At 44.5% G+C, this 21,682-nt stretch overlaps 1 protein-coding gene across 2 annotated transcripts in view; it reads left to right on the top strand.

Moving 5' to 3' along the window:
* Kif5c (kinesin family member 5C) overlaps positions 1-21,682 on the top strand; it is a 134,364-nt gene that overhangs the window by 96,128 nt on the left and 16,554 nt on the right. Inside the window, exons 12-20 of one of the 2 annotated variants that reach the window (XM_035446811.1) lie at positions 310-482; positions 5,154-5,222; positions 7,267-7,473; positions 9,698-9,844; positions 10,210-10,213; positions 13,032-13,213; positions 16,857-16,974; positions 18,969-19,045; positions 20,021-20,130. In XM_035446811.1, coding sequence (XP_035302702.1) covers positions 310-482; positions 5,154-5,222; positions 7,267-7,473; positions 9,698-9,844; positions 10,210-10,213; positions 13,032-13,213; positions 16,857-16,974; positions 18,969-19,045; positions 20,021-20,130 — 1,087 coding nt within the window. Of the gene's footprint in view, positions 1-309; positions 483-5,153; positions 5,223-7,266; positions 7,474-9,697; positions 9,845-10,209; positions 10,214-13,024; positions 13,214-16,856; positions 16,975-18,968; positions 19,046-20,020; positions 20,131-21,682 lie in introns of both variants that reach the window. The other variant, XM_035446810.1, reaches the window with a different exon arrangement.

The following is a 21,682-nucleotide window of genomic DNA, read 5'->3' as shown; positions in this document are numbered from 1 at the left end:
GTGCTAGCATAGTTCTCCACAAAAGGAAAATGTGTACAGGCACTCTCAGGCAGTGCTGGGGTTGGGTCACTTACCAGCACTGTGACCAGTGGAGCCATTTGATTTTTGCCATGTGTCCTAGATCCAGAATTGGTCAATTAGCTACACCTTTATTCCCAGATAGAAAGAACAGACATTAGCTCTACACAGGACTTTTTATTGTGTCTTCTGTGTATTTGTCACCTGGGTGACTATTTTTAGAGTTCTTCCTGGAGGGTTGCATGCTTGATTTCTGTATTCCTCAGCACCCCACTTGCTGTGTGTTCTCAGGGGAAGCTGTGCCTGAAGATGAACAGATAAGTGCCAAGGACCAAAAGAACCTGGAGCCCTGCGACAACACACCCATCATAGACAACATCACGCCCGTTGTTGTCGGCATCTCTGCAGAGAAGGAGAAGTATGACGAGGAGATCTCTAGTCTGTACCGACAGCTAGATGATAAGGTCTGTGGTTCAGGACAAGAGCTCTGTCTCTGTGGCCCGCAAAGACGCCACTCAGCCCCAGTTAAAGTGATAAATCATGTTATCTCTTAATGGCAGAGATAAGGAAGAGGAGGATTCAGTCAGAGTTACCACATCAGAGAAAAGGGGGATGAGAAAGGATAGGTAGCACAGGTGTTTAGATAAACACTCTCTGAATGGTTAATATGCTTATATGCAGAGGTAATCAGTTGACTGACACAAAGTGAAGAGAGATACAAAATGAAAATAGAGACCATAGGATTTTATCTTGCTTTTCCTTGGCTTTGTGGGGTTAGTGTTTTCTAAGAAAAGCAGTTTCTGCATGTCTCTTATACATATATTAGCCAGAGACCAACAGTCTTCACCTTTGTGCAAAGATGGAAGAAGGTGGCAGGCCCAGTGAGCACCAAGCCCTTTGGAGCTGGTGTGGGGCTGGGGGGGGGTGGGGAGGCTGCAGACAACTACAGATGCCTCTCTTCCTGATTCCTGTTCTCTAGTTTGATTGCTGTGGGAATAGAAACCTTCATGGATGTTTGATTAGAAGAACCAGGAAGGGGGGGGGGCGGGTCCAGATAGACAGGTGATCATTCTTAGCAGTCTGTCCCGGTAGACTGCTACAGGTAAGGAGGGCTGTGTGAGTATGCAAGGGTGTATTTGTCGCTTCCCTCCTTTTCTCTGCCTCTGCTTGCTTTTCTTGGAAAAGTTAACAGTAACCCCAGCCTGGGACAAGGTAAGTGACTCCAAAGACTCAAGTGTGACTTGAGTAGCTCTAAGATCCTGAGCTTTGGACCTAATCATATTAAAGATGATGGTCTTTGTACTGTGAAGCCGTTTTCAAAGACACATTGTTGAATGATGGAGATTGATCACATTAATTGGGGATGCTTAATCCTAGGACAAACTTCTAGGACTCACTTAGGCATGGCACTGTAAAGGTTAGAATATTGAAAAGACTCCTTGAACAGCATGTGTCAATCATCCCCAGTAAAGTTAGGAATCCCAGAGGTTCAGAAACTAAGTCAGCATGCCATGTGTTCCTGGCATATTGCTCATGGGATATCCTAAGCTCTTTCAGTTCATTTCATCAAGGTTGCTGATATTGTCAGTCTGGTTTAATCTTTTCTGTGTTGGTTCAGCTCAGGTGCCATGAGGACACCTATGGCGTGGATGTAATAGCTTTGTTCTGGGAACATCACCATTAATCTTACAGGGCTCTGTCTTTGGGGTAAAGCCCAGAGTCTGGTATTACCTTTGCAAGCTGAATGTGACTGATTGCCTGGGGACACTCCTTCTACTGTTTGTGGTTCTGGGAGTTTTATGATCCCCAAAGATTAAAGCAGAGTCATCCTGTGTTTCTGAAAACACATCTCACAAAATACCCATACCCAAGAGAACTGTGTACTTCACCCTTCGTGTTCTGGGTGTCCTCTTCTTTATTCTACATGGGTAATGTACTTAAGACCTCGACAGGACAAAAGGAGATCAATAGTGTGTTAGTAGTTTATGTGAACTTCCTGATTTCTCCAAAGAACTGTTGTTGTTTTCAGCAGTGAAGAAAACCAGATGTAATCCCTTCCTCCCTTCACAGATTCCTGTATCTCAAGAGTCTTGGATGGCGGGTCAGAATTGGTTCTGTGATGTTGAGAGATGTGGGAAAGAACAGAACCCAGAGGCAATGTCCTGGAGGGCATCAAAGCTCATGTCCACTGTCAGCTGTGTTTGTGAGCTGCTTGATTATGTCCTATCAGCTGTCATTCTTTGTCAGTCTTTAAGTTCCCTCAAAGACTCTAAAAGATAGCTCCATGCTTCTGGTGATTTAGGCGGTTAGAAACTTTGAGAATTCGAGAGTTGGAACATGGTGTCTTCTTTGATTACTGAATACTGTATCTGGAGGGATGTGAACATTAGCCTGGGTAGTTGCATGTGTCTTTCTAAAGTTTTCACAGTCCCTTGGTGGCAGAGCAGGAATGAGTTTTCATAGCCCTTGACCTTGAGCCCCACACTCATTTCATGATGACCTTAGCCCTTTAACCAAGGAACTGGCCATCCTTAGTGAATCTTTTTAGGAAACAGTGGGAGAAAGATAACACAGTTTCTCCAAAACCCTCTGTGATGTTCACATGGACTTAAGGACAGATATACCCCAAGGTCTGCTGCTTGATAGAAAAGCATGGGCTTTGTAGGAGACCCGTGACTTAATATAAGAGGCCAGTAGGAGATGCCCTGCTTCTCGGTATGCTATTCTCATCTGTAACTCAGGGCTCACAGATGTCACTTCTAAGATAGCCATGGGGACTAAAATCTTTAATGTATAACAGTATACTATAACTACTAGGTCCCTTATTAGTCTCCTCTGTGTGTTCTCTTTGCTTGATGGAGAAGCCACATCTATGGTGACATCAAAGGAGTGTCAGTATAGTGGGGAGCTGGGTTGTAGCATCAGAATATTGATGTTGGCCCAGTCTCTCCTTGGAGGCAGTGAATTCAAGAACTGGTAGTTGAATACATACTGTACTAATTACTGAGTAGCAAAAACATCTCCAGAATTAAAGGTGACCATATTATTTCATGTCTAAGAAAATCCAGCCACAAAATTAATTTTTGAAAAGTGCTCTGAAATGTGTTATCTCAGTGTGAGCATGCTTAAACATGTCCTGAGAGACACACTTGCTGTGCAGAAAGCACAGCACACCTCATTCAGAAAGGCTTAGAAATTAAAATGAAATCAGAATAGGCAACATCAAATCCTTAGAAAGTTGCCCTCATAAAAGGCAAGTCTACTTCAGGACACAGCTCTAGTACTGATTTTCTCTCTAGTGGAACCTTGTTTTCATCTTTCCCGGATGGATGGGGCTGTCCATTGTGTCATGTCGTGTCCCTGTTCCCCTCCCCCTCCCCCGCTTTTCATCAAATCTCCATTTGTCACCTGTCAGGGAGGAAGGCTGTATCTCCAGGTTTGCCAAGAGTGCAGTATGAGAAGGCAAGTTATTTCATCCTTCCCTTTTTTATTTCTGTCACTTGGGGACAGGTTTCCCCCCTCTGAGGGGCAGAAATACAAAACTGATGCTTGTAACGGGCATGCTAAGTGGATGGAAGTGAAGAAAAACATGTCCTACAAAAATAGTGAGTAAGCTGCCGAAGCGCCAATTCCTGGCAGTTTTGCTGTGCTGTCATTTCTCTAATTTTTCTGCCAGAAATCTGAGTTGGGAGGAAAATCATCAATATTTTATACAGCCATTGAAGAAATTTCGGTATATAAAGTTCAGTGCAAATCAGCTTTCTTTTTGTTGCTGTTGGTTTTTGTTTTTATTTTGTTTTTCAAGACAGGGTTTCTCTGTGTAACTCTGGTTGTCCTGGAACTCATTGTGTAGACCAAGCTGTCCTCAAATTCAGAGAGATCCACCTGACTCTGCCTCCCAAGTGCTGGGATTAAAGGCATCACTGCCTGACTGATGCCATCACTGCCTGGCGCAAATGGGCTTTCTGAGCAGGAGAGTGAGAACAAGTGTGTAGGAAAGACCAAAGACACAGAATAAGGATGTTCAGAGCCTCCATTGCAGACCTGAGAGTGCTGGTGCTCTTTGGAAGGCACCAGCTACACCATCCACTAACCGCAAGCATGTGCTGGCACAGACACCACCAATATATGCTGTGGATGTCTTCGGAATAAAGGTTCTGTGACCAGGTTCTGACATCCACCCCCCTCACCTCACCTCTGAAACAGATCCAAAGTTCTGGAGAGGGGTTTTAATGGTGATAACACCAAAGCAGGATCTGGCACAGAGGCAGTGTAATGTACTGGACTGGATTTGACAGCTTGGTGCACAGCCTGAGACAGGTCAGCAAATATCACTTCTCCTCTTATAACTGAAGGATAGATGAGCCTCAAGCCCCACTGTCATTTTTCACAGACTATACTTAAAATTTCATTTAAAATCACGAGAACAGAGCAGTGAAGGCCGCGTTCTTCTGCAGTGGTTAGGTGTCAAGCCTGCTGCCTCTCCTTCATTAGAGAAGGCTTGCTGGTTGGGAGGCTGGCAAGGCATTCTTGCTTTCTCAGCAGCGACACCCAGTGGGAGAGCTGCTGTTTTTCCCACTTGAGCTTTGGCTTGGCATTCATGTGTGCACACCCCATTGGTTGCAGGGTTTGTTTGTTTGCTTATTTTGTCTTTCAATTGGCAAGGCTATTGATTGCCAATCAAGAGGGCTGTCTATTGATACCAAAGAGAAAACTCCACATAAGCACTAGTTTTGCTACTCTAAGTAAATGGACATGGTATTGAAATAGTGGTCCATCCATCTCGTCACTTGGCAGCGTTCCTGGTCACAGATGTGCTTGATAGTCTAGTCTGTTAACATCTTTGTTTGGGGAAGGATGTATCTGGAGTCCCTTTCAGTGCCCAAGTACCAGACCTCTGACTTCTGGATGGAGAAGATTTGGGTTCGATTTGTAGATATTACATTTCCCAGAAAGAAAGCTGGGTGAAGAAACACACTAATCAACGAGATCCCAGAATTGTCTCTGGCTGTACCCTTCCCCCCAATGTAATGAGTGAATTTAGGACCGGCTTCTTGGTGTCTGACTGTGGAAGGGAAGCCAGGGTATCAAAACTGACATAACTAACCCAGATTAAGCATGGTGTTTCTTTTTAGGATGATGAAATTAACCAGCAGAGCCAGCTGGCTGAAAAGCTAAAGCAACAGATGTTGGATCAGGATGAGGTAAAGTATGCAATAAATTCGTTTTCACAAATTTTTTTATTAGTTTTTCTTGTTAATGTTAGTCCTAAAAATATAATTTGCAAATAACCTTTTCAAAACCTTCGAGCATGTGGAGATTTCATGGCAGCTTTCTTATCAGTGCCTGCTAAAGGTTGGTTGTAACTGTGCATAGAAGACAAGTGTGACTCTGTAGTACTCCAAGGCCTGGGGAGTTGCTCTGTGCTACACTTGGCCCTGGGAGGGCACCCACCTCTCTCCAGGCCGTAGGATGAGTGTGCTTCTTGCTTAGCCACACAGAGCATCACTCTTCTGTTTCAGGGTATGTCCCCTCTGCATTTGAGCAGCGTCAGTCATCTACACAGAATGGGTTTCACTGTGACATTTTCATGAGTCTAACTTGCTTTGACCATATTCAACCTCACCCCCAGCCCGTTTCCCCCTCTTGTCTCACCTTCCTCTCCTGCTGTTTTTCTACTTCCTTTTCCAAGATCACTCTCTACAGTCCATGTAGAACAGAAAGTATGTGACATTTGTCTTCCTGCATCGGCTAATTGTCTAAATGTCAATGTGTCTCCGACCTTTTCCTACAAATGACACAATCTCCTATTTCTTTCTCACGCAATAAAATTTCATCATGTGCATGCATCTATCAATCAATCATCTGCATCTATCTACCTGCCTTCCACTTTGTCCATCCATCCATCCATCCATCCATCCATCCATCCATCTATCCATCCATCATCTCCCTATCACATTTCCGCTACCTAGACATCTATTGATGGATACCTAAGCTGGTTCTATAGCCTGACTATTGCAGAAATCTGGTTTATGTTTTGGCGTACACCATATCTCCCTCTGTCCTACAGGGAAAACAAAACCAAAATCAGTGTAGAACTTCAGAAGGAAAGAGAGTGGGACCCAGTGCTGTGCTACTGTATATTTGGTACACTAAAAAGGAGGCCAGCTGTTCTCAGCCTCCCCCTGCCAGCATCCAGTTCTACAGTCAATGCCTTGATTGCCATGGATTTTACATACAGGAACCCAAGCACAGCACAGCCAGCCAATCTATCAAGCATAGATAATTCAAAATTCTCTTGCTGAGATCACCTAAGTATTTTTCTCTTTTGTGCTTTAAGATGCTTTTTGCTTTGTTGCTAAAGTGCTGTTGATTGGCTCCTATGATGCAGTGACGGCAGGTGGCGGAGACTGATGTCCCACTCTCAGTCCCCCACATCCAGAAATAACTGTCTTGTAACCATTTCCTTCCTCTGTGTTTCCCATCATCTTTACAATGTAACGATTGTGATTTTGTAGTGAGCCATATTTAATAGATTTCTCTCTTGCGTGTGGTTGAAACCACTTTTTATGTTTGCTGTTCTCTGCATGTCCAAAGAGGCACAGCTGCCTTGGATCGGTTTCTTTTGTTACAGTTCAAACCTTTAACATTTTTTTCCTACAAAGCAATAAATGCTCATTTTAGGAAAGTCAGAAAATAACAGTGGGAACAAAGCTAAAGAAACTACGAGCCTAGGAACTCATTTTACCACATGTCAGTGTTTGGGGTATATGCTTCTATACATTCTTAAAACATGATAAGGACATTTGTCTTCATTTTAATTACTCTTTGGTGTGGAATCAACCTATATACAGTATGAAATCATAGCACTGATTTCAAAAGCTTTGCCAGTGTTACTTCGGTCATTAGGAATGGTTCTCCCATCTTTTGTTAAACATGGGAAAGCCAGCCAGCTTGCTTGCTACACCGTGGTGTGTGTGTGTGTGTGTGTGTGTGTGTGTGTGTGTGTGTAGTTCAGTCTTTGACTTAAGCATAAAATTCTAAAGCTAAGAAGGAAAAAAGAGAGAAGGGTTTTGGAATAGCATTTGAAAATGTATTTAGCATCTGTGCCATGCACTGAGAGCCACTGACAGACTGAGTGCTTCCAACCTGTTCTCTTGTATATCGTTATAAAGTTGCTCTATGTGAGTAGAGCATAGGTCCTTGACATATAATTAGTGGAGTCACCATTCCTTCTGATCTCCCCAGCTTCTAGCTTCTACAAGGAGGGACTATGAGAAGATACAGGAGGAGTTGACACGTCTCCAGATTGAAAATGAGGCAGCCAAAGATGAAGTGAAAGAAGTCCTCCAGGCCCTGGAGGAGCTGGCTGTCAATTATGACCAGAAGTCACAGGAAGTGGAGGACAAGACCAGGGCCAATGAGCAGTTGACGGATGAGCTGGCCCAGAAAACGGTTGGAGCAATAGTGTTAAAGGGGCGGGACTTCCTTGTTGACAGACTTATCTAGGAAGGCAGTTGGCTGAATGCTTGTGACTGTAAGACTCGCATTGTTCCGAGGCCTCTCTCAACAGCCCTTTCATCACAGACTGCCTGTGACAGTTGTTTTACACCCAGGAAGCTTATAACATCAGCATGAATGCTTTCTGGAAATAGTTGAATGCAGATTCTAGATCCAGAAAAAGCTCAGTGAAAAATGTGACCTTATGACTCTTTGACCTCAGGCAAGATGTTTAAAACATCTTGACTATTAATTGCATTATCTATCAAAATGACAATCATTTGCTCCTTGAGTGGCATGAGTGTTAGTCACAGCTTATGTAAAGCACTGAGCAAGGACCTGTGTGATATAGTAATGAGGAACAATGAATAACGCCAAGAGCATTGTTATTAAAGAGCATTATGCATTCCATTGTTCATACCCTATTGAATGAGATGGCTCCCCGCTATGCCATCTTGTCCTAGCTTCAGGAGGCCAGAGGTAAGCCAGTCCTGTTAACTTAAATCCAGCCAGCACATTGCTGTATTTCGAGTTCTTCCCAGTTCTTCCCAGGGAGGCAGTTTACTTGGTAAACTAGTGGCAGGCAGCAGGACCAGTGAGCATTTGTTGAGGTGGCTGTGCCATGCCCTTTGCTGCCTGGAGATGGGTGGTGGAGAAGTTGTGTGGCTGCAGCCTGCTGTTCTTGGTGCCTCTGCCTAATGGCCTGGTGTCCTAGACTGTGCCAGACTACCATATGGAAACATCAGTCCTGGGCACACAGAGCAGGTGGTGAGGTCAGTGCTGGTGGTAGAGTGGACAGGAAGTCCTATTTGTTCTCCACTTCCTACCACATGGAGGGAGAAAGGTCTTTCTATAGCTTCCCGGAGAAAGTGTGTCTGTGGTGAAACGAACAGTTGGCAATGGTGCCCTAAATCACTGTAGACTCACTTGGGGAGGACACCTACACTGCTTCTGCTCGTTTTCCTGGGTTCCAACAGCCCGTCATGCTTTGTGTTTTGTGCTTCTCGAAGTAAGGCAAGATTTTCCATACTGTGCTTCTAATTTGTGTCAAAACAACTGTTATCAGACGGCTTTCATAGTTTTTAAGTAAACTGTACTAGCTACAGTGGGGGAATTAATTTGCAAGGCTCCAGGAGTAGAAGACTTGCTCTAGTATTGGCCGAGTTCATACCAAGATGCTAAAAGAGGGTATTCAGTTGCTGTGAGTTAAGAACACATTACTTCTTGTGGTAATAAACATGGGAGGTAGAAAAGAGACTGATTTGCTGAAGTTTGGTGTGAAGACAGAGCTTTTACTGCTTCTGAAGGAGCTCTACTATGGAGCTTGAGTAATTTTGAAAAATTACAGTATTTAATTTGTCTTCCCTGAGTATTCAAGATGTTTTAAGTTATTTTCTATGCTCGTTAATGTTTTGTCTGGGACACTGATTCCAGTCCCATTAATTAGAATTTGGAAGTTACCCAGGGAGCAGATTTTTGTTTGAGCATGGAACTGGGGACCTTAAACTAGAACAAGGGGAATGAAACAGCATTTGGTAAGTTAGAAAATGTGGTTAAATACTAGAAACATAAGGGCCTCTTTTTGTACCATTGTGTGCATGTGGATGGAGGCCAGAGGTCAGCCTTGGGCGTCATTCCTCGATGCTGTTCATCTTGTTTTTTGAGATAGTCTCATTCTTTTGGAACTCAAAGAATATGCTAGACTGGCTGGCCAGTGGGGCCACAGGACTCCTTCCCAGCACTGAGATAAGAAGTGGGCACCACCAGACCCAGATTTTTGTCACATAGTTTCTGGGTTATTGAACTCAGGTCCCAAGTACCTTATTGACTGAGACCTTTATTTATTTAAAAAGACTTATTTTCACTTGGTCAGAGGACAGTTTGCTGGAGTTAGTTCTTGCCTTTACCTGCTGTGCCATCTTCTAGGCCCAGGATTCATTTTTAATAACTTGCTTTGCTAACGTGGTTATTGTCAACTAAAACATATCTGGTCTTACAAGATAACATCTCCGTATTAAGTTCTTCTGTCAGAGAACCAAGTGTAGAGCAACAGTTGGCCTTCCGGGTTCTCGTGCACTGAGATCAGAGATGATCAAAGAGCTGCGTCTGGCATGGGCTGTTGAGCTCTGGAGGCTGCAGGTCCCACCTTGGTAACTTGTGGTTGAATTTGTTTTTCCAGACAACACTGACAACCACACAGAGAGAGCTGAGTCAGCTACAAGAGCTTAGCAATCACCAGAGGAAGAGGGCCACGGAGATCCTGAACCTGCTGCTGAAGGATCTGGGGGAGATAGGTGGAATCATTGGCACCAATGATGTGAAGACGGTGAGCCAGACTTCTGTCCTTGGTGTGATGGGGGCCTCATGGCACCAGAGCCTCAGGGCTGTGGTCTGCATGTGTAGCATGATGGGAAATAATTGAAGGCAGGAAAAAAAAAAAAAGATGGTAATGAAGTTTGGTGTGGAGGAGAGTAACAATTTGCCTTTCAGATCTGGGGAGCATCTTCCAGTCTTGATTGGAGGCAGCTGGGGGGAGTTTGGACCTCAGGTGTCTCCCACTTATGAACCCAATGCACTGAGAATTCTCCAGCCAAGCAGTATGGATTATGGAAGCTTCCAGCTGAAAGTCATAGGCAGCTACCAGTGGCTTTCGGAGTAAACCACACTTAATTATCCACACAACAGGAGAAGCCAGGTGCCTGTTTTTCGGTGTGGTCTGCATCACCTGGAGCTAATTAGCAATACAGACCCGAGGCCTACCTCAGACATACTGAAGTAGAATTTCACCTTTTAACAAGATTCTCCAGGTGACTGCACTAAAGTAAGAGAAACAAATGTTGTTCTGGTGAAGTGGCTGGATAATATAGAGAACCCAGCCATTCTGTTCCCTCTCTGGCTGTCCTCAGCCTATTTCATATTTTTATATCTTTTGCCTCATATAGCAAGATCACTGCAATAGCACCAATCATCACATCTTCACTCGACTACATCCCAAGCAGTGTGGGCTGAAACAGACTACTTTTATCCAGGAGGGAACTGTATGCCAGAAATTCCTAGGAGACATAGTTGGCCAGATGTAGGTCACATGGACCATTCCAAAGGAGAATAAGATTACCATGAATTGCTTTATCCCCTCAAGTTATGCACACTGGTGTTCTTGAGGGCAAGGAAGTGAGAGAGGTAAAGAAATAGTGGGTAGTCTAAAGTTGTCTCAAAGCTGGGATGAGAAGGAAGAGAGAGAAAAAGAATGTTATGAGCCAAGAACAACAATGAATGGCTGTTGTCATTAACCAGAAAAACAGGATCAAGAATTACAAAAATAGTCTCATTGGGGGAAACATTAGATGGAGTCAGCTTCACACTTTTGAGGTAGACCATCGTCTTCTGAGGGTGGTGGTGACTCCCTCTGAAGGCTAGTGTCACACAGTTCTGATGAGCATAGCTTTCCAGTGACAGAGCACCTTGGATGGAGTAGTTACTGGTTTTGTGGATGACACCTGGCTGAGGATGAATGACAACTGGCTGGTGTTCCTTAACTTGCTGCCCCCACAAATCCTGCAAACAGAACCCTCTGAGAAGCATTTTACAGCTTTACTGCATGATCCTTTGGTGTGTTGACAATGGTTAAACACTGGGAACTCCTGCAAAATTTAGAAATCTCCTTTGGGAAACAGAAAGCCATTGGAAGGTCTCGGCTGCACATCTAAGACTTTGGGCCTTGATTGCCGCTGAGTGCTTCATGAGTCCCTGTGAGCGTGTGCAGCAGCAGCACCATGTGCAGGTCCCGCCAGGTCAGTCTGTCAGTCCCAGTCTGGAGATTCTGTTAATTTTTAGTGCCACATGTTGGTGTTGAGCAAGGCAGTTCTGACACTGGTTAAAGGCCTCCTGGGACCAGGTGGAGTTGATTTATGGGAAATCGGCATCTGCTGCTGACAACAGTAAGGGAAGGTGTCTTTATGCTAAAATTTTGACATGGAGCTGATGAACACGCTAATGAAATCAAAGCATGCCTGTTGCTTTGCCATTAAAGGTCCTTCCTGCTGGAAGTCCGGCATTTAAAAATACTCATTGGATTTTTTAGATTAATTTTAGATTCCAGACATTGGATGCCCTAGTTAATTTCATTGATGACTCTCACAGATCATGGTACTAGACCATCTTGTTCTATGCTGGACCAATGACAAAGGCTGCAAGTATTTTCCACTTAGTGTTTCTATGCTGTTGCATTACGAGACGGATGGAACAAGGAGCACTGTTGGAAGGCAAATCTCAGGCAGTCACAAGCCCAGCTTAAGTTTAGCAAGAGCTTCTGAGAAGGGGAGTCAGGCTGATAACTGTAGCTTTTCCCTGCTTTAGCTTGGTATTGTGTTGGAGTCACTGTTAAGTACTGTTGAATTCTTATAAATTAAAATCCCAGTGCCAACATGCAGAGCTATGAACTTTATGTTTGCTACCGATTTTCAGGGCTCATATTTCAACACCATCTAAACCTTAGCTCTCAAATGAATACATGGAAAAAAAGGCTAGTTAATGACAGCAGTAATGACATGAGGATGTGGGAAGGGCAGTGAGAGGACACTGTGGAGCATTAGAACCTAGAGTTAGAGACCTTGCCTTCAGCAGAAGCTGGTCCTTGGGCTGGAGGCTGCTGGGACAAAAGAGTCTAACTAAAGTGCAAGGCTCCCCTCTGGTGGCCAAATATAGTATACACCAAGCTACTTTCTCCATGGCTTAGCTTGTGTACCCTGCATCTCCATCAATCCCAAATACCTTGTTTCCGGTTTTTTTGTTTGTTTGTTTGTTTTGTTTTGTTTGTTTTTTCTTTGGTTTCCAGTGGAGCCCTGAAACTTAGAAACCAGATATAGCTCATTCAGAAACTCCATCAGAATAATCACTTTTTGATGTAAACTTAGGCTTATTCTTAGATATCTTAATAAGTAGGTCTACTTGGAAGGGCAGGTGTTGAAAGGCAAAGAAAAAAGATTGGTAGCAACAGAACCTTCACCACAAGGAAAGAATGGTGCATCCCCAGGCATTACAAGTTTTGTTTGAAGACTATGGAAAAAGTCTTTTATAGTTCAGCCATGGCACATAGAGGCATTGGGCTACCTGACCACTGTGGAGGGTGTGGAGAATTGAAATTCTGGGCCTAGATTCTCCACAGGTAGGGTTAAGGGCCCTTATAGGGACACCATTGTGGTCATGGCAAGGTAAAGCTTCTGAGAAATTTTCTCCTTTAAGAAATTCTTCAGTCGTTTTTCTTCCTGGGTCATCCCATCTATCCTCAAATCAATGATAATGAAATGTATACCTAACTGAGGAGCACATTGGATTGTGGTTTCTGACGGGAACTTTCTCTGAGGACTTCACATGGACTTGGTAGTTTTTATTTTTAACTTTCCCTATGATTAGACTTTTTGCCAAAAAGCTAGAGCTGTCTGTCTCAAGGACCCATGGTTGGGTGTCAAGGGATCCTTGAACATCTGACGGTTCTCTCTCTGCTCAGCTGGCAGATGTGAATGGAGTCATTGAAGAGGAGTTCACCATGGCACGCCTATACATTAGCAAGATGAAGTCGGAGGTCAAGTCCCTTGTGAACCGTAGCAAGCAGCTGGAGAGTGCCCAGATGGACTCCAACAGAAAGATGAATGCCAGCGAACGGGAGCTGGCAGCTTGCCAGTTGCTGATCTCCCAGGTGGGCTGTCCATCCCATCTTGTTCACACTCCTCTGTTGAGATCTGTTCCCTCCTTGCCCTTCTTGGGATGTGTGTACTAGACACGTAGACACTCAGTCTACATGAACCTAGTTCAGGTTATCCCAGCCATACTTTTCTGTCTTTTTGAGACAAAAGCATCACTTTGTAGCCCAGAATGGTCTTAAATTCATGATCCCCTTGTTTCAGATGCACTCTCTCACCTCCTTGCTGAATATGGGTGTTTGGGGTATGTATTACCAAGCCTGATTTCTCTGGGGCTATCCTTAAGATAGATTTTGTTGTGTAAGTTACACAAATCAAAGGCTTTTCTGTCTTCAAAGGGTCCATCTGTATTTCTCTGTTAGCCCATAGTTGGGCATATATAATGTATCTCTTAATCTCCTGTTAGTTAGGGTAGCATTCCTACATCTGTAAATCTACCATGGGGACAAATTGTGCAAATAGAAGCTGTTGTAGATGGTAGTAACAGGAGCCATTTCATTGTTTGTCATATGTACACATGGCACTCAAAATTTTGTTTGCATTTTCTTGTTGATCTTTAAAAAATGCCATAGGCAGAATTTATTCTTGTTTTTTTTCCAAATAGAGGTGTGATTGTGATTAAATATATTGTCAAATCCATAATGGCAGAACTGGACATAAACCAAAACTTGTGTCTTGGCTCCTCATGCTCAGGGCATGTGTCTTTGGCCATGTTCTTTTCCTATTGGAATGGTGCTTTCATCTTGGGAAGATAGTTCAGAGGACTGTGGAGCAGTTCTGGGCTACACCGATGTGTAAGCTTACTGTTTGGGTTTGAGATTTCTGAGATTGTGAAATGTGTGCTGCTCACTACCTTGTGACAGTCATTTGAGGAAGCAGGTACAAGTGTGGCCTAGAATGTCTAACAGTACCAAGAGGCAGACAAAAGAACACCGTATTCTGATATAGCTTTAAACATACACAGTAATAGAAACAGCTTTAACCTAATTGTCTAAAATGGGATCTGCCGTTGTTTTTTTACCAGGTAAAATAATATTTAAAGGGTTATTCAGTGCTGATATGTGATAGAAAGTTGATAAACACCATGAGATATAATTTAGTAATCCTTTTGGGAAGCCCAGGGAAAAACAAAACCGGAAAAAGCATATAAGTATATTGAGTATGTTTGTGTGTTTGTGTGCGTGTGTGTATGTCCTCACATGGATGCGTATGTGTGGAGGCCGAAGGTTGACTTTGAGTACCTGTCTCTATTTCTTTCTTCTCTATTTTTGGAGACAGGATATCTTGGTGATACTGAGCCTTGTGTTTTGGCTAGACTGGCTGGCCAGCCATCCCTGTGACCCACCTGTCTTTGCCCATTCTCAGCTCTCGGGCTGTAGGCAAATGCCACCACCCTCAGGTTTTATATGGCTTTTGGGGATCCAGATGTAGGCCCTGTTCTTATACAGAAGGCACCTCTGCCCTATGTGCCATCTCCCTAACTTGGAAGTGTCTTTTGGTCCTGTGATCTTATGTATTCTGTTTTTTATTGGTAATGGAGATTAAATTTTTAAAGTTCATATGTTATTATAATCTCCTGATTAAAATATTAAAAGTTTATGTGGAAAATGTTGAATGTGCTATTACTTTATATTATCATAAAATATATTACCCTAACACCTGTTGATAGACAAATGATGCTGTAGAAGAATATTACATATTTTTGGTTGTGAGCCTAGCCTTTAATGGCTAAGCCATCTCTCCAGCCAGAATATTACATAGAACTTACAAAAATCCATAAAACTTGGGCACTTGAAAAGTATAATTTTATAAAATTAGGCTAAAATGAAAATATTGCATTATATCTATGCCATTTTATATCTTTGTAAAATATGCCTTAATTTGTAAGACAGGGTAGTTTGTAGGTGAAATTCATACTACATTTTTATAGATTTGCTCTATATTTTATGACTATATTGTCATTAACAGCAAGAACTTTTTATTTGCAGCAAGACATTTTTATAACTTACAAAAATTGAGAGAAAAAGATAAACATTGGAGAAAGATACAATTCAACTTTAGTTTCTAGGTTACCTTTGAGACCATGGCATAAACTCAGGGGTACTTTGACTCCCAACAGTTGTGGGCTGAAGTCAACCATAGGCAGTGTGTCCACGGCCAACAGCCCAGTGCTTTCTGTGTCCAGCTGGACAAAGTGGCCCCATGTCCAAATCCCTCCCACACCCTGCATATAGACCCAAATACTCAGATCAGGTCAGCTGTGCCCTTCATGAGGGAGGGAGGAAGAGAAGATGCAGCCTGCAGAGCCCCTGGGCAAGGGCAGCACTTGGCCTGCAGTGCTGAGAGTGTGCCCTAGACAGATGTAGGCAGGGAACTCTGGTCATTGGAGCGAGTACAGCCAGAGGAAGGCTGAAGAACATTCACTGTCACTGGTGGGGTCCCAGCATCAGAGTTGAGAAAATTTAAAAATTAGGAAAATCTTCCTATGTCTGCAGCAAGGGTGGCTTACCATGAGACTGTTTCATATTCTATTATGATGTCCAGAAGCCATCAATTCACTCATTGCTTCCAAGAGATTTCATACGGACAAAACCATGGTTCTCCAAGACCTGATGTGGTTTCTGAAGTCTAACAGAATTCTTTCTTCTTTGGTTAAACCTTCTTCCCCCAAAGCTGTTCTTATATGTCTTCCCACTGAGTTACAGAGTTGTTATGCCATCACCTGTCATTCTGCAGGGTCTTCCTGCTTAAACATGAGCCCTGATTCCAGTGGGGGACAGTCTGTATCTTCCGTCTGTCCAGAAGCCACTATTATTCCTGACCAGTCACTGAACTCACATCCATTTACTGACTCCTTCCACTGGTGTTCATTAAGAATCTACTCTATACCCTTGTGGGCAAAAAAAAAAAAAAAAAAAAAAAAAAAAAAAAAATAGAAAAGGTACCATCACACAGAAGCAAGAGCTGTGAGAAAATGCTGAGGTCTGATAGGGAGCCAGCAGGACATTGTGTGTGCATGTGTGTGAGTGTGTGTATGTGAAGGGTTCTGGAAGAGAGGGAACTCTCCAGACAGAGGAACCCTAAGATGCAAGGACACTAATGACCAGAGTTGGTTGCCCTGTGTCTGAAGGACACACACACACACACACACACAAAAAAAAAAAAAAAAAAACAGATGTGCTATTTGAATCCACAGGTGCATGTCCAAAGACAGATAGAGGCCTTCAGCCCTGGATGTTTCCTAGTTCCTTCACACACTCCCCTCCCTGCTCCTTAGGGTGCGGGGCACTGAATCCAGGCCATTGCTCCTGCTAGGCAGGTGTTCTACTGCCAAGCTACACCAGTAGCTGTTTAGTTTTTACCATGAGGAAGGAAACCAGGGTAGGCTTTGGTCTTCACATGAAGTGGAAAGCGCCAGGGACATAGTATGCAGTGTGTATGGAGACATAAGCGTCAGAGTACATGGAAGAAACAGAACTGCCTCCGTCCTCATTTGTGAAGCCCAGGCAAAGGACAAAATAGGAGCCATTCCATGGTGAGGTCTCTAAGTTGTTGTTTCCTACTGGACAGCTCCAGACAAGCCCGGACGAGCAGACACTCGCCACTCACCTTTCCTTCCCTCTGTTTTCTTGCTAAAAGCATGAAGCCAAGATCAAATCTCTGACGGACTACATGCAGAACATGGAACAGAAGAGGAGGCAGCTGGAAGAGTCTCAGGACTCACTCAGCGAAGAGCTGGCCAAGCTTCGAGCCCAAGGTAAATAGTGACTACTTTGGCAGTGTCAGACACTTGGCCCACGTCAGTCTCTGTTTGGCTGAGTCTTGATGTTTAGTTCAATTACAGCCTTTCTGTGTCTGCTGGGAACCCCAGTGTTAACAGAAAGAAGAGATCCATGCTAGCCCTACTGTGTATAAGCCTTCCCAGCTTCCCTCTGTCCATCCAGCTGCCTGGGCCAGCATCCCCCACTTCCACCCATGTGGCCTCTAATCACTCAGCAAATCTTGTCCCTCACGCTTGTCAGATGCCTCTGGCTCTGCTCATCTCTGTTATGATTGCCTTGTGCAGCCTAGTTAGGGATTGTGGCTAAGTCAATACGCTGAGGGGGTCACCTCCAGTCTTCTCTGGACTAGCTACCTGCTATATCCCAGGGGTGATTATCTTATGTCAGACCCTTCCATGGAGTTCTGCACTTACACTGTGGCTAAGCTGAGAAGCTCAGCTTTTGAACAAGCCCTTCCCTTAGCTGTGTGGTATCTGATAAACAGAAAATGCTTAATAACATGTGAGTAAAGAGAAGCAAACATTAAGAGTGGCAATCAGAAATGCAGAAGCCAGAACAGGATTAAGAACTTTGCAATGTGCAGCCTGAGACCAACCACACATAGTAAAGGCTGAAATGTTGCCTGAGGAGGGCAGAAGAAGTTGTAGGTAGAATTATAGGCATTTGTGAGCCACCTGGTATGGGTGCTGAGAATTGAACCTCATTCTCTGGAGGAACAGCAAGTGCTCTTAACTGCTGAGCCATCTCTCCAGCACCTCATCACAAAACTTTAGCTCAGAAAAGCATAAACAAGAATGAAGGGAAGAGGAAAAGAGAAAAACACCCAAAATATCTAAAAGTTCAGTAGACTTTAATAGAATATCATTGGAGATATTAGAATTCACGCCGGAGACAAAACATGCATGTGTGTTGCAATAATTTATGATGCAGTGTTAGGTTAAAACCTTTATTGCAGTTATTCAAAATAAATAGATCCTTGTGGTCTTAGAAATGAATATTTAAAATAAAAATATTTTGATAAGTAATAGGATTGATGGTGTTATTATTCATTTCTTTTATTTTCAGGTAAAGCTATTTACTGGATAAATACATGCTACTACAGGTTCAAAGGCAAATTAAGAAAGAGCCCTGCCATAGCTTGGTAACAGTTTATTTTAGTGGTAAGGAATGAATGTTGAGAATAGAGTATGCCACCTAGCACTGGATAAAGAAAAGCATTTTCCCCTCTTGCATGTGTTTCGTGCAGTGGGGCCACTGAATATAAATACAAACAGGGAGATGGCCTGATATAAGGTAAAATAGACTAGAGATATAGTGAGTTAGATGTCAGTTTCCAAATGACATTTGCTTGCAGCCCCTCCTCCCCCAGCTTTCCAGCTCAGGGAGCCCCACTGAGCAAGAGTACAGAGAGACAGGAGTGCTGGCAGCAGCCCTCCCCACCTGGGGCCCCCTGGTGAATCTGGAAAGTGCTGGAATCTATTTCTGTTTCCCTGGTTTTCATCTTTAGCTTGTTTTCCTGCTTCAGAGCCTTAGGAAATCAACAGTTACTCCTGGGAGGTAAATTAGCTCCTTGTGGAATTCTACCAGTGACATGAATCCAGATGTCACCTTACACTCAAGAGCTTTATAATCTGCAAGACTTGATCATGTCCTCATGCCCGTGCCCTCGGGGCCCACTCCCAGAGGCCAGGTGGAAGCAGTTCTGGGGCTGCCTGCTTCCAATTACCCCCTTTCTTTCCCTGGCTGCTCTCTGCTGGGGAGACCTCAATTTACGTAAGTAAAGTGACCTAAGTACCAGCACAGGTCACAGGAGAGGTCAGCCCTGGCATTTGGGGTGCTGGGGCAGGAAGAAGGCCGTCCCTGGTGCTGCTCTGGTACAAGTTGGCTGCTATCTTCACTATGTCATCATCGGTTTGTTTTCTGAGTTTCTGCCAGTTAAAACTGAAGTCACTTTTACAATTTGAAACAGAAAAAATGCATGAAGTCAGCTTCCAAGATAAGGAGAAGGAACATCTGACAAGGCTCCAGGACGCCGAGGAGATGAAGGTGAGTGTGTGGATTTGAGGTGTGCACATCTGGAAAAATCAGTCTTCTCAGGCCTGTGCATGCCAGTGTGAGACAGAGATGAGAGGAATCATGACTGGGCCTCCAGAGCAGCTCTCCTGGGGCCTCATGTAGTCACAAGGTGATGATGGGACCGTCCAGGAAGCCAGACACATCTGTGGATACAGTTGTGTTGCATTGATGCCTGTGTTCCCTGTTCCTGATGAAGTGGGTATAAGGGCAGCACCGCAGTGACCACACGGGCCATGTGACCTGTGTTAATTTCTAGAGAAAACTTTTCCTCTCAGCCCCTACAAAGAAGATCTTCGAACCCAAGTTTCCTAAAACACAGATCTTCATGTCACATTTAAATCAAGAATGGAAAATGTAGAAAAAAATAACCGGGAAATAAGACTTCCAAAATTGAATAAAATGAGCTGGAACAGACAGGAATTTTGATCGATTTAGAAAAACCATGAACCTCACTGAGCAGAAGCTCACAGCTGATAGTCTGCTGCGTAGCCTGGCCTTGCTTTGGTGGCTTGCTCTCATGTCAGAGTGCTCTTGGAAGTCTATGGTGGGCTGGACAGAGAGAGGGGCTATCCCTCAATTCAGCAGGTAAGGAAGTGTTCTTACAGGGGTTAAGTGATGCGTCTGAGTCACTCAGGTAGTAAGGGAACTACTGTGTTCTGACTGGCCTGGCTGGGCAAACCATGTAGCTCAGATGAGTGAAGGCAAAGGCAAACTTCTGTGCAGTTATTGGGCTGGTTTGCCTCCAAGGCCCACACAGTTTTGTGACAGATCTGTGGGCTTTGCTGTGCAGATGAAGCAAGGCCAGGAGCTTGGCATAAGAGCCATAAAACACCCTTAATTTTGGGATTTAACATCTGAGGGAGGTAGACATGGATCGGGGGCTTGTCACTGAGTAGGCAGAGTGCCAACAAGTTGATGCGACATTTCTCCTGGCCTGGCTTGCAGAAGGCTCTGGAGCAGCAGATGGAGAGTCACCGGGAAGCACACCAGAAGCAGCTGTCCAGACTTCGTGATGAAATTGAGGAGAAGCAGAAAATCATTGATGAGATTCGGGAGTGAGTTGGCGAGGGGCTCACAGGACATGGGTGGGCATGCTCAGGCCTTGTGAGCCAGACTTAAAGGACAACACTCTTAGCCCAGGGGCCTTTGTCTCCTTGTGCTTGGACTCTGTGCTCTGCCTAGGTGGTGCTGCCTCTGAGGTCTGTTCTCCCATCTGGAACCCAGCCTCTTGGGGCTCTGGTATAGCAGGTGGCAGGCAGACCCAGCCACCGCTCTGCATCACACCAACTGGGGTAGGATCAGGGATCAGTGGTGACTCAGGTTGGGAGATACATGCCCAGGAGCCAGAGAGATTATATGAAAGTATGAAAAAGAAAAGACTATTCTCCCCAGAATTAATAAACACTCCAGAGAAGCCATTTGGCATTGCTGCTCCTTCAGCCCACCAAATTATGTCCCTGAAGTTACCTTGTTGCCTGTGTGCACACCTCAGAGACCTATGCCAGTGTGTCTGTGCAAGGTGGATGCCAGTATACCATGGCGTTGCTAGTGGGATGGTGCCATTGCAGCTTAACTCCAGATGCTGCCCATGGCCACATCCTGCCTTCTCAGAGTCTCTGGGGGGAACACCTCCACAGCACCCTTTCTTTTCCTGCAGCACAAGTCTTCCAGCTTCAGAGTTCCTTCTGGGGGCTCTTTATGCTCTTTGCATAGTAGATCTCCTTGGCAGTCTTTGTACCCCCTTGCAGAACAGCCCTTTAGATGTTGTCCCCAAAAGGTATACTCTTAAAAAGAAAATATGTCTACTTGTCTACTGAAATAAAGTTTCACTCACCGCCCTCCCTCCCTTCCCCCCCCTCCCCCACCCCCCCCCCCCCCCCCCGCACTGGGCCAAGGTTGCCCCCCTCCACGACCAGCACCACCATTTTCTGTAGATGAAGAATTAGATATGAGAAGCAAGGTTGAATTATTTACTTAAGGTCACACTGCTAAACGGGAATCAGACTGGAGCTAAGCGTTTAATTCTCCAGGCTACTGATCCAAATCTTCTCTGAGTATGTGAGCTGCTTGCAAGTACATTTGCATCTTGAGGGAGAAGGGGCAGTGGAGGGGGAGTCTAGGTGGGGTGCTGGCTCTGTGCAGCCTGCCTAAGGACAGGCCTCGGCATGCCCTCTCCTCCTCCTCCTGCCCCATCTGATCACACCTCCAGCTTCCCCTGGACATGATTCTGATTAATCTCCCTCAAAACATTGTGTGGCAAGAGAGGGAAGAAAGGAAGGGAGACAGAGAAGGTCAGTGAGCGACTCTCTGCCAGGGGAGCTTCCTAGGCTCGGGCTCTAGGTGCTTCTGACTTCCTTCACACAGTTCTGTGGTCTCAGCCCCACATAAAGCCTGGTTTATGAGCACTGGCACGGTGCAGAAGGGCATCAGACACTCCTGTCTTAGGATTTCTATTGATGTGATAAAACACTATGACCATAAGCAACCTGGGGAGGAAAGGGTTATTTCAGCTTACAGTTTATAGTTCATCATCCAGGGAAGTCAGGACAGAAGCCCAGAGGAGGGGTGCTGCTTACTGGCTTGCTCCTCATGGCATGTTCAGCCTTT

The sequence above is a fragment of the Cricetulus griseus genome, chromosome 6 (genome assembly GCF_003668045.3).
Source record: "Cricetulus griseus strain 17A/GY chromosome 6, alternate assembly CriGri-PICRH-1.0, whole genome shotgun sequence".
NCBI classification, from domain to species: Eukaryota; Metazoa; Chordata; class Mammalia; order Rodentia; family Cricetidae; genus Cricetulus; species Cricetulus griseus.
The sequence above is the reverse complement of the archived record's forward strand: the minus strand, read 5'-3'. Positions and strand labels throughout refer to the sequence as shown.